General features: G+C 49.6%; 1 protein-coding gene across 3 annotated transcripts in view; it reads left to right on the forward strand.

Moving 5' to 3' along the window:
- OLFML2B (olfactomedin like 2B) overlaps positions 1-12,114 on the forward strand; it is a 40,505-nt gene that overhangs the window by 13,232 nt on the left and 15,159 nt on the right. For 2 of the 3 annotated variants that reach the window (XR_009214528.1, XM_058442775.1), the window contains exons 4-5: positions 4,126-4,302; positions 10,242-10,473. Coding sequence is in view for 1 of the 3 variants with exons in the window: in XM_058442775.1 (XP_058298758.1) it covers positions 4,126-4,302; positions 10,242-10,473 (409 nt within the window). In the remaining 2 variants the exon portion in view is untranslated. The remainder of the gene's footprint in view (positions 1-4,125; positions 4,303-10,241; positions 10,474-12,114) is intronic. The other variant, XR_009214529.1, reaches the window with a different exon arrangement.

Here is a 12,114-nt window from a genome sequence, read left to right on the forward strand (position 1 = left end):
AGGTCAGGATACGGTCTGTGTCCTTCATACCCATTCCACTGGTATACACATCTGGTTGTGCTGGCCCTCCATGGCTTGTCAAAACACCAGCCATGCTGACTAGGGCTGACTGATGGCTGTACCCCTAACTCCACCTGCATCCGGTTCCCCTTTGCCAAGGGTCCCTGCCTTGTTTGCATGTTCTCTTCCCTCTGGTGTGTGTGCATCTGGCTGAAGTCAGCAGTGGACACCTGTTCCCATCTGGCAGTGTGGCACCAGTGGACACCTGTTCCCATCAGGCACCCTCCAGTGCCCAACTGCATACCTCTCCTGCACATGGCACTTGTTCTATGAACACCTCTCAGTTCCTTGGCTCTGCCTGGCCCAAGGAATCATGATGACAAAGTTCCCAAATCTTTCATTGCCACAGTTGGCTGTGTCCAGCCTTCTGTCTGAGCCCTCTATCTATCTGCTCTTTCTCCCTCTTCCCTTCCCTCTTCTTCAGTGTGCCAGGATCCTTGGCAGGGGCCATAAATACACTTGCTTCTGCCAGATAGGCACGATTCCCACCTCCTCTGCCACGTTGCCAGCACTGCCCACGAGCCAAGTTACACACACCAGAAATGTCATGGTTGCAGCTGTCCCAGGGGAAAGAGCCTGAGGCATGAGGTCATGGGGTTCACCTATCTCCCAGGGCAGAATCTAGGGTACCCTGTGCAGGTGGCATCCCCTGCATCTCCTGAGAATCGCCTCACCAAAGTCCTTTGGTGTGAGAAGCGCAGAGTCCCAGGGAGAGGTGGGGAGTTCTTGAGGGCCAGCACCCCTGGGTTGGAGGTGGCTGACTGGGGGTGGCCAAGGAGGGGCAGCTGTGGCTGCTGCCCTGGGGGACACCAGCTGGCTCAGCCCTGCAGGCCAATGGGGTGATGCCACCGCCAGCCTCTTGTTTATTCAGGCGGCTGGCGGGCTTTGCCATTCCCATGAGGGGAATAAACTGTACTGCTCCTCTGGGTTCTCAGGGGCAGGCTTGCCTAAAACCCTCCTCTGTGGAAATGCAGAGTAATGGCTCCTCACTGACACCCAAAAGGGGATGGGAGACTATAAATCAATGTGAAGGGGGACTCCCTAGGGCCCTAGAAACCCTAAGACCGGCGGAGGGGGGCACCCTTTGCCTCACAGTGAGTGTCCACACCCACTGATGCACAGTGTTTAGGAATCTAGTGAGATCCTCCATCAAATAATAAGGATACTTAGGCCTAGCCAGCCAGTCCACCCAGAGGTGTCAGCACCTTTAGTAGAGTCCTAGGGCCAGTGCTGAGCTGCAGGTGTGGACACTCCTCAGTCCGCTCCTCAGAGAAGCCTACCGACCTAGCTGAGGAGTCGGTGCCTGCATCTGTCACATCACCCTGGCGGAGTTTCTGCAGAGCACTTTTCACTAGTTGATACTTTCTTGTCTATTTCTTTGTCTATTGCCTACTTCCACCTCATGGAGGGTGACCTTCACTGGGGTAGGATCCCAGTGGCCTTGCTCACGCTTGAACCCTCAGTGCGGCACTGAGCACGTGAATGCCTTAATAAAAAGGTAACACATTGAATCCCTGCACCTGCTGGGCTTGGTGATCTGTCTTAGGCTGTGAAAGCTACAGGAGGGGCATCCACAGGTGTTGCTCTCAGCAGGTGCTGATGGATTACAGAAATGCTTGAATCCCACTAAGGGGCCAGGAACTTTTCCCGTCAGTCCCAGAAAGAACTCAGCTCCTATAAAACAGCCCTTCTCACACATTTCTGTCCGCTTTTCAAGCAGCTGTGCCCCAAGCTTTCTCCACTTAAGGCGGTGCTTCTCAAACTTTAATGTGTACGCAGAGTGTCTGGGGATCTTGTTAAAATACAGATTCTGATTCGGCAGGTCTGAGTGGGCCTGGGAATCTGCATTTCTAACAAGCTCCTTTGTGATGCTGATGCTGCTGAACCCTGCACCACACTTTAAATAGTGAGGATTTATGAGAGTCCAACATTTCTGTATTTCTCAGCATCTATGCATATCCTGTCATGTATCCTGAACCCAAACTGTAAGTATTCTCCGGCTTTTTGACATGCTTGGTGCTGCTGAGAGCTGTCTGTGTGCTGGGATCCTCTCTTGGTGTTCTTAGTGATCCAGCAGGTGAGCTAAAGAAGCAAGGGCCAGGAGGCCGGGTGCTGGTTCCTCTCTGCCACTTTTTTGTAGTGACCTTGAGCAAGTCACATTCTTGCTCTGGGCCTCAGTTTCCTCTCTGTGAAATGAGAGGTTAGGCATGAGTTCTTGGGTCCATTCCAGCGTAACATTCTATGAAAAATAACAGCCACTTAGTCTGATATGTTTCATGCACATCCATATATATTAACTCACTTAATCCTCCTAACAACCTATAGGAAAAGTGCTAGTATTATCCCCATTTTACAGATGGGAACCTGAAGCAGGGGTGTTTCAGTAATGTGTCTGAGATCTCAGATCTAGCAATAGCAGCATGGAGGGGTGAACTGGTTTCCTTCAAAATCCATGCTCTTACCCATTACACTTGACCTCCTGATAGATAACACCTATCAGGCGTGACTGTGCACCCGGGAAGATCACTCATTCTGGGCATTCTTAAAACAAGATATCTTTCTCATGGAATTTAGCTCTCACAGTTAATTCTGTGCAATTTAGAGAGGCTGGCTTAGCCTAAGTGCCATGGAACACACTGAGCCCTTCCAGCGCTCAGGATCTGGCATGTGATGAAATGCCATAAGAATGGCATGGCTGATGGTTCGGGAGCCAGGTTCATTTAACAAGCACCTATGGGGCTTCTCTGGGCAGCCCCTGTAGGAGCCTCTGGAGCCGCGGTGTCTGGGTGTCACTGCCTGGATATGCCCACCTCCCCTGGCTCTGAGCCACTGGGACTTCCGTCTAGGATGTTAGTAGCATCCCACCAGGCTGCAGAGTTGTGCCTGGCAATGTCAGCTTTTACACTTCCTGTGTCTGTTTGTTAAAGAAAGATGGAAAGCAAACACATCCTCTGTTTTACATCATTGCTTCCTCAATCGCATAAAGAGGGCCCAAAGGAGAACATCACATTTAAAAATGTAGACGCTCATGGAAACTTTAGTATGAGGGCCAAAGTTGGATCCCAATATAGTCAAATCTCTTTAAAAAATAACTAGAGGAAAAGGGACACCTCTAAGGCTGTCGACAACTTTCCTTGATTTAAATCCCATTCAGTGTTCACCTTCTCTAGGAAGCTACCTGGGACGCCTCCACTATCCTCCTGCTCTGAACTCAGGAAACCTCACATTTGGCATTTATAGAACCTGACATGGTTTGTCCATCTCCAGTTACAGTTGCCATCTCTCCCACCCCATCCAGGTCCAGAACGCCAAGGATACTTACAGCCTTTCTTTCTGTAGCACTACACTTAGACACTCAAGAGGTACTCACCAGTGTTGGTTGACTGAAATGTAGCCTTGCCCCTCTCTGATATGAACCAGGTCTGGAACATGGCTAATTTGCCAAGTGAGGGGTCATTTAGTGAAACTATTTTTATGGGTAAATAGGAAAGTTTGAAGCCAGCCTATCAATTTTCTATGTAAATGATGCTTTTAAAGTACCAGGGAATGGTGTGTGCTCATTAAAAAGGCAGAGCAGTTTTTTTTTGGTGTTGTTGTTGTTTTGTTTTGTTTGTTTGTTTGGCCACCTCTTCCAAAATTGCTTAGAAAGCCCCTCTTTCATTAACTGAGCTACTGGTTCACATGTATGGGATGAGAGTGAATGAAATTCTTTAATGTTCTTCAACACTGGGTAAGAGTGGCTATATACAAAGGACAGAAAAGGAACCTGGTGTCCTGGTGGCCCAGAGACTTGGCAATGTTATTAATAGAAAAGCTATGGTAGTTTGGGCAGTATTTCCTGTAGTTGGATATCCCAGTGCTGAGCTGCCCTGGAAATACTGCCAGGGGACCTGGTCCTGGTGCTCCACCCAGGGCTGGGCACACTCTGTAGCCCCAATCACTTGTTGGATTGGGATTTCTCAGCCTGTCTGTTGTGTCTGCGTGCTCTGAGCGAAGATGGCTGCTAGCTGCCTCCTGCTTGTCTTCAGGGTGCTTTAATGGATCATCTTTTTTTTTCCTTCTCAGGAAGTGTCTAAAAACCTCACCAAGGAAAACGAACAAATCAAAGAGGACATGGAAGAAATTCGAACTGAGATGAATAAGCGAGGCAAAGAAAACTGCTCTGAAAACATCCTAGCTAGCATGCCAGACATCCGCTCAGCCCTGCAGAGGGACGCAGCAGCAGCCTACGCCCACCCAGAGGTATAGCCCCAGCCTCCAAGGGCCTCTGATCACAAGCCCTGGAAGCGTGATATCAGCATCTCTCCTCTGCATAGAACTTTTCAGGCTTCAGTCCTTTCACAGAGATGAGCTCACTTCATCCATACAGTAGTTCTGCAGGTTCTGTAGATATGATGAGCAGTTGACTCCATTTTACTTCACACCGAAGCCCAGAGAGGTTCAGTGAGTGTTGAAGCCAGGAGTGAAATCTGAGTCTGAGTCCCAGCCCCCACTTTTTTCAAGATCTGGTATCCCACCTTTGTGAACATCTCTTGTATTTGTAAATAGGGAAGATATGCATGCTGGATTGTCTGGGACCATCCTGGTTTACTCCTGCTGTCCTGGCATGATTTTCTTTTTTTTTCAGACAGGTTCCAGCCCTGTCACCAAGGCTGGAGTGCAGTGTTGTGATCATAGCTCACTGCAGCCTCAAATTCCTGGGCTCAAGTGATCCTCCTGCCTCAGCCTCCTGATTAGCTAGGACTACAGGCACATGCCACCATGCCTGGTAATAAAAATTTTTTATTTTTTGTAAGTGCAGGGTCTTGTTATGTAGTTTTTGTAAATACAGCTGGTCTGGAACTCCTGGCCACAAGCAATCCTCCTGCGTCAGCCTCCCAAATCACTGGGATGACAGGTGTGAGCCACCGTACCTGGCCCTGGTATGGTTATTAATAGCACCCTCTTTTACTCTAAAAAATGCCCCAGTTTGGAAACAAATTATATTCCCTCCCTCCTCATTTTTAGGGGCTTTGTAATTTACTACATATTTTCATCACTATACCATGTGGCTGTCATCACAGCTCTAGAAAAGCAGGCCAGACAGAAATCAATATCCTCATTTTACAGATAAGGAAACAGATCCAGCTATGGGCATGGTCTCCGTCTCTCAGTTGGGAAGTGGTGGCAGAGGGTCTCAAACCTCTGTTTCTTCCTACCCAGTTGTGTCCCTAGCACAAAGTTACCCATGATCGGATCGCTGCCTAATGTGATTTGAGTGATACCAAAAGACCTCTTTGCTTAAAAATGCCTCCCCATTTGGTGCCTGTTTCTTTTGGCTCCAATTACCACTAAGTTATGTTTATGTACTAATGGTTAAGTGCTACCATTTAATGTATTGGGTTATTTACTGAATTGTTGTCCAAGAAATAGGCATTAATTTGGGAGATAATCCAAAAGGAAGAGGAAGCAGGTAAGTTTTGGTGGCAGGACTTGAAGAGTCTTATTAGCAAGACACATTATTAGCAAGATGGGTCTGGATCAAGTGTTATAAAAGCGGTCATTGGGCAGCCAGGGGATGGCAGCATTTAAGAGAGACTTTGCTCATTTTAACTGGTTACCAGGGGTTGATGGTAGATGGCAGAGTTGTGGCACACTGGTGCCTGGGGAGTGGGTTCCAGGTGAGCCATCGAGGGATCCCCTCGGCTTCGGGGAGTCATTCTGAGTGTGGGTTGAGCAGGGCCTGGGACAGCCGGAGCCCCTGAGCTGGTCTGTCTGTATGCTGTGATGTGAAGAACTTTTGGGAAGCATTGCTGTGCAGGACTGTGTTGCCTGGGCCATTAGGAATTGAGATAAGAGAGGCAGGAAGGCTGGGTATGTGGGCTTGAAACTCTTGGGTAGGGCAGTTCATCAAAGGGTGCCAGGCAGGCAGCAGCTGGGTTTGGGGATCTTGGGCACACGTGTTCCAAAGGCAGGACTGCAGGCAGATTGGGGCTTTTGAGGCAACAAGCCCTGAAAAGAATATAGTGCCTCCACCCTCCCCAATATGTAACTCAAAATAAAAATTCCAAACCATGAAATAGATATAAGAAAGGCCAATAATTTTCTGGCTTTGCCCATGATGACTACTTTGGTGCTTTTTTGGAAATATCATATTTCTTCAAAAATTATTTTGATTCTCATTTTTGGGTGTCCCTGACATGCTGGCTACTGAGCAAGTGTTTAGTCCGCTTGGTGGATCATCTCTGAGTGGGTCTGAGCTCATATACCAAGGAGCCAGAAGACATCTGGGCTGGAAGGGAACTTGAAGTCTCTCACTCATTACACCTGGGCGCAGTGTCTCTTATCTCAGCCCACCTGGCATCAGCGGCTCAGCTGCCCAGTGGAGCCAGGAGTCCCTTTCCTGCTCTGGCTTCCAGCTTCCCAGTCAGCTGAGCTTAAGAATGCATCTGTTGTCTTGATGACACATTATGTGGTATGTTCGGGAACCCAGCTCAGATTTCCTGAGGGCAAACAGCAAACCAAATAAAAAACACCAAACCCTTTTTCTCCTTGCTCAGCAAAGTCCCTTCCCCTCCTCCAGTCCCCATTCATCATGCTGCTGAAGTTAGCACAATCCTTCCCCACCAGGGTGGTGGGGCAGAAAGGGGAAGTGGTGCCGGAGGCCCCAAGGCAGGATCTTGCCATCCCTCTCTTTTGTGAACCCCATGCCAAAAAGCAGGTGGAAGGGGCGCTGGGTTTGGTTGTTTATTTTCAGGGTTCCTGTAGACAATGTCAGAGCTTTCTTGGAATGGTGAGTGATAATTTGTTGAGGGCTTCTCTCTAAGATGGTCCTTGCCTGAGGGGTTGGCATGGAGCTCTGGGGGCTGGGTTGGGAGTGGAGAGAGCAGGGTGAGGGTGGAGAGAGCAAGGTAGGAGTAGGAACATTCGACTCCAGGAGCTGAAGTCATACAGCCGACACTTGGATTCACAGAGAAAGGAAATTGAAGCTTGGAGGGGGCCGCGGCCGCCCAGTGCAGCCTGTCGCCAGTGGATCCGAGGAAATTATATGTTCTCTGGCAAGGGCTGTCCATGGTCTTGCTCCATCTCCTTGGCTGGGAGAAAGCACTGCAGTTCCCACCCTTCCCTGAGAGCCTGGAATTAAAGACAGTTCCTGGGGTTTGCGGCGAAGAAATGACAACCTGCTTTTGCAATGCAGAGGGAGACCAGGGTCCGGTAATTAGATGCCCTTCAGCATCTGAGTCACGGGCTGTGGCCAGGGTCTCCTGACAGCCTGCCGAGCAGCTCTTCCCAGTGGGAAATGAGGGATCTCCCAAGTCTGCTGGGTGGGAGCCAGACCATGACTGAGAAGACTAGGGGAGGCAGGCGAGTTTTTGGATGGCAGGCAAGTTAGTCCTGTGGTCACAGCTGCAGGCAGAGGCTTAGTGGAAGGAAGAAGCAGACTCTGAAGGCAGGCAGCCTGGGGCTGACCTGAGTTGTGTGACTTAAGAACTGCCCCTCTCAGCCACTTAACTGATTGACTTTCAACCAAATTACTGAACGACTCTGAGCCTCTGTTTCCTCATCTGTGAAGTGTGGATAATGGTATCTACCTTCCCCATTGTTGTAAGGGTTAAAAATAATACAAAGGGACATGGCCATAATAGGTGTTCATTAAAATATCATCTCCACCAACCAGATATCCCCTGCAGCTCAGGTGGAGGTTACATCACCAGCAAGAACAGGGAATTGAGGGAGGAGCAAGGAGCAGGAGTTGGGGCTGCCCCAGGCACAGCTGAGCATGTCGGACTGTTTCCCCTGGGCAGACAGGGGAGGCTGGCAGAAGGATGTCCCCTAACTTTCAGGAGTTGGTCACCACTGTGTGATGGGGAGAAACAGATACACAACCCCATCGGTTGTGCCATCCAGAAGAACTCTTTTATCATGAGAAAACAGGCACAGGCTTGGGGGTGTCCTTGGGGGTAATGAGGACTCAGGGCTTTTTCCAGGCCAAATTGTAAAGATCAAAGCAAGAGCCTGGTTTGCTTCTTCCTGTGCAAAAGGAGCACATTGGCCATGGTGGCCAGGTTCCTATAGCCAACATGGAGTGGCTAAAGGCCCTGCCCTGCCTCGGGGCACTGGGCATCTAGGAACACAGGTTTTGTTCCACATGGGCTCTGCTCTCTGGGTGGCTTCCACCAAGGCCTAGAATTACAAGATTAAAGGGAGCTCACTCACCTCCACCTGGTTGAGAAGGGACCTCATGGTTCAGGGGGCTGCAGGAAGCCGCCTCTTCGTTATTCAGCCACTGGAGTCCTGGGGAGAGCAGGGCTGGGCCACGCTCCTCTCAGGCTCCCACACTTCTCTGATGGAGCCACCAAAGAAGCTGGACCCACCTGTGGGGTGGCCCTGACTTTGAGCACAGACAGTTCACAGGTCATATGCCCAAGGTCCTTTTCTTTCAAAGGTGGGTGATTATAATCCTGGACAGGGAGTCTGGCTGGACAGACTGACACAGGACCAGAGATCCCGCCACACTGTGGACACAGGGGCTCCTCCTTGGGCAGCAGCCCTGTGGAGGACAGAGTGGTCCATCTACATGATCAGAGCTGTCACAGGGCACTCTCACAGCGCCATCCAGATGCCCAGTCACTGGGCCATGTGAGCATCATTTGTTTTGACAAAATCATATGCCAGTTAGTTACCAATGTAGACGATTCCTCGGGATTTGTTATGATTCAGAAATTCAATTTAACAAATATTAGGGAGCCTCCATCCAGGGGAATCAAAGATGAACAAGAAATGGTCTCTCTTATTTCAGATTCCCATAGTCTACAGAGATAGCAACATCCCTAAATAGTGCCTGTGGAAAGCAGGCTAGGAGAGGTGCTACAGCAGAAGCACAGGCTTATATTCATTAGGACTTGTGTTCAGCTTGGGTAAGAGACCCAAATACAGTGCCTTATTTTGTATTTGTTGTAAATGTTTGTTGTTCTTTCACATAAAAGAAGCTCTGCAGGCAGGCAGTCCAGGGCTGGCATGATTAGCTCCAAGATGTCGTTAGTGACTTTCATCCTTAAAATCCCCTCATGATCACAAGATGGCTGCTCAGCTCCAGCCATTCTGTCCACATTTCAGTCTAGAGAAATGAGGAAGAGAGCAAAAGATGCCTCCAAGCTGAATCAGCCCTCCTTATACAGAACTTTTCCAAATGCACATCCCGTCAACTTCTTCCTATACCCCACTGGCCAGAACTCAGTCCCATGCCCACTCCCGTAAAACCAGGTCTTCATTAGTAAGGAACAAGAGGGCAGGGAATTTGGGTAATCAGAAATCTCTGCCATAAAGCACAAAATGAGGCTTGGGGAAGATTGATTAATTCTGAATTAGAAGGTCCAGGAGTATTTCCTTGGGGACCTGAAATTTTAGCTGGGCCTTGAGAAGTAGATGAATAAATAGATATATGGGGGAAGGAGGTATAATGGCTTTCCAGGCAGAGGAAACAGGCTGAACGTAGATCCAGTGGCTCAGGAGAGCCAAGAGTTTCAGCAGTCAGCCAAGTGACTGGAGTGTCTAGGGCATGGGGTGCAGGGCACGCAACAAGAGAGAAGAATGCTGAGCTAGATCAAGATCAGTTTTACTTTGAACTTCTGTATGCAGGAGGAAGGGCTTGGGGACTAGGGGGTGACATGTGTTTTAGGAAGCCCATTTTGATTGCTGTAACAAGCTTCATCCTGAAGCGGTGTGCATCCTGGTCCTTGGGCTTCATGTCCCAGCCCAGGCATCCTTCCCCTCACATGGATCGCACCCAAAACAACTTACACCAGATCTAAGTCACCCAGCATCCCTAGGCCAGCGCCAAGAGGAAGACTGCATTCTCTGGTCAGAATGCGTCAAGCATAGTGACACTGATTCTGGAACCAGACATCCTGGCTTCAATCTGCCTTACCACTTACCTGTTGTGGGACCTTGGGAAATTTATGTAACCTCTCTGTGCCTCAGTTTCCTGAAATGTAAATGATGATGATAAAAATAGGTCCTACCTCACAAAACTGATGAGAAGATTAAATTAGTTAACATATGTAAATGTATAAAGCACTTAGAACAGTGCCTGGCTCTTTGGAAGTGCTGCTGTTATTAGCACAGCCTTGGCTCCAGCCTTGCCCCTACCTGCCCACTGCCTCTCTGACCAGTGACCTGACCTCCCTTGTGTCCCCTCTGAGGAGCAGTATGAAGAGCGGTTTCTGCAGGAAGAAACCGTGTCCCAGCAGATCAACTCCATCGAGCTTCTGCAGACGCGACCCCTGGCTCCACCTGAGGTGGTGAAGTCACAGCGGCCCCTGCAGAGGCAGGTCCACCTGAGAGGCCGGCCGGCCTCCCAGCCCACCGTCATCCGGGGCATCACCTACTATAAAGCCAAGGTCTCTGAAGAAGAGAATGACATTGAAGAGCAGCGTGAGTTGGGGTCAACAGGGCGGCCCCAGAGGCAGGGTAGGGAGGAAGTCACCATTTGGACCATAGGGGGCTGGATTCCTGGGAGCCATACACCCCTCCTGCATTCCAATTACTGCTGTGGCCCTGTTATCCAGACCTCTCACTACATTTCCTCACAGCTCGCTGAGTGGCCTTGGGCAAGTCACTTAACTTCTCTGGGCTTGCAGAAGACCATATGGCAGAGCGTGGCTGGGCTGGAAGGGACTTCAGTGCCCTCCAGTCCAGTTCTCCCCGTTTGCAGATGAGAAAACTGAGGTTTGGGGGAACTGACTTGCTTAGAGCCACAAGGTGGGCTTCCCCACTTGCTCCTCCCTCTGGGGGCCCTGAGCTTCCTGTCTGAGTCTCCAGCACCTCCCCTTCGATCTCTGTCCTTCTTCATTTTTCATGGAAGAGAGATGATCCCTTTTCCCATCACGTTTACCTTGTTTCTTTAGGCTTCTTCCTCTTCCTGTGCTCCTTCTCGCCTCCTCCTCCTACTCTTGTCTTCTTTCTTTTCCTTGGCCAGCACTCCCAGCAGGCCCCCACTCTTCCCCTCTCACCAATGTGTCTGAGCAGGTCCTTCCCCATCAGGGCTGATGCAGCAGCTTCCTGACTGTCTCCTTGCTTCTGCGTTTGCCTCCACCATGTTTATTCTCCACCCAGTAGCTGGCGTCATCATTTTGCCCATGTTTAACTGTGTTTTTTGGTCATTTTTTTGTGTCATTGATTTGTGGGAGTTTTTTACATATTCTGGATACAAGTTCTTTGTCATCATATGTATTGCAAGTATTTTCTCCCTACCTATGGCATTAATTTTTAGTTCCTTAATGGTGTTTTTGATGAGCACATGAAGTCTACTTTACCAATTATTTCTTTTGTGGTTAGAGCTCTTTGTGTCCTCTCTAAGAAATGTTTGCCTCTCCATGTTCCATCTCTGCTCAAAATCCTGCAGCCTCCCCCATTTCATTCACAATAAAAACTGAACTCCACACACAGCCTCTAAGTCATGCATGCCCAGCGCCTGTCCTCGCTCTGACCTCACCTCTGCTTCAGTCACACTGGCCACCTCGCTGCTCCTGGGCTGCTGCATGCATGTCCTGCCTCAGGGCCTTTGCTCTGTGGTTATTCACCCCTGGAATCTTTGTGCCCGATGGCTGCTCAACTGACTCCTTCACCTCCTCCAGGCAGCTGCTCATCTCCCCACCTCAGTGAGTCTCATCCTCACCACTTGATTCTTCTCTGCAAGTTTCCCTTCCCTTCTAGCTTGTTTGACTCTCTTTACCCTACTTTTTGTTCTCCATAGCACCTTCAATTGCACAATCCTGTCTATTATCAAGCATCTCCACCACTAAATAGAAGCTCTGTGAGGTCAAGGATCCTTGCTTTGCTTGCTGTTGTTATCCATACTCCATAAACATGTGCTGGATGGATGGATTGGATGACTCACTTACTCCCAGCCACTGGGGTTCAGGACCCATGACTATGCATCCTGCCAGGGACCCCTGAGTCCTGGGGGGAGCATGGCTGCAGTCTATTCAGAGAAACCTCCTGGAAATTCAATGTCCTTCCACCTGTGCTCCTGCCCACCTTCTTCCAAAATCCCAGCCAGACCCCCTCTCTAAC

The sequence above is a fragment of the Hylobates moloch genome, unplaced genomic scaffold (genome assembly GCF_009828535.3).
Source record: "Hylobates moloch isolate HMO894 unplaced genomic scaffold, HMol_V3 SCAFFOLD_8, whole genome shotgun sequence".
NCBI classification, from domain to species: Eukaryota; Metazoa; Chordata; class Mammalia; order Primates; family Hylobatidae; genus Hylobates; species Hylobates moloch.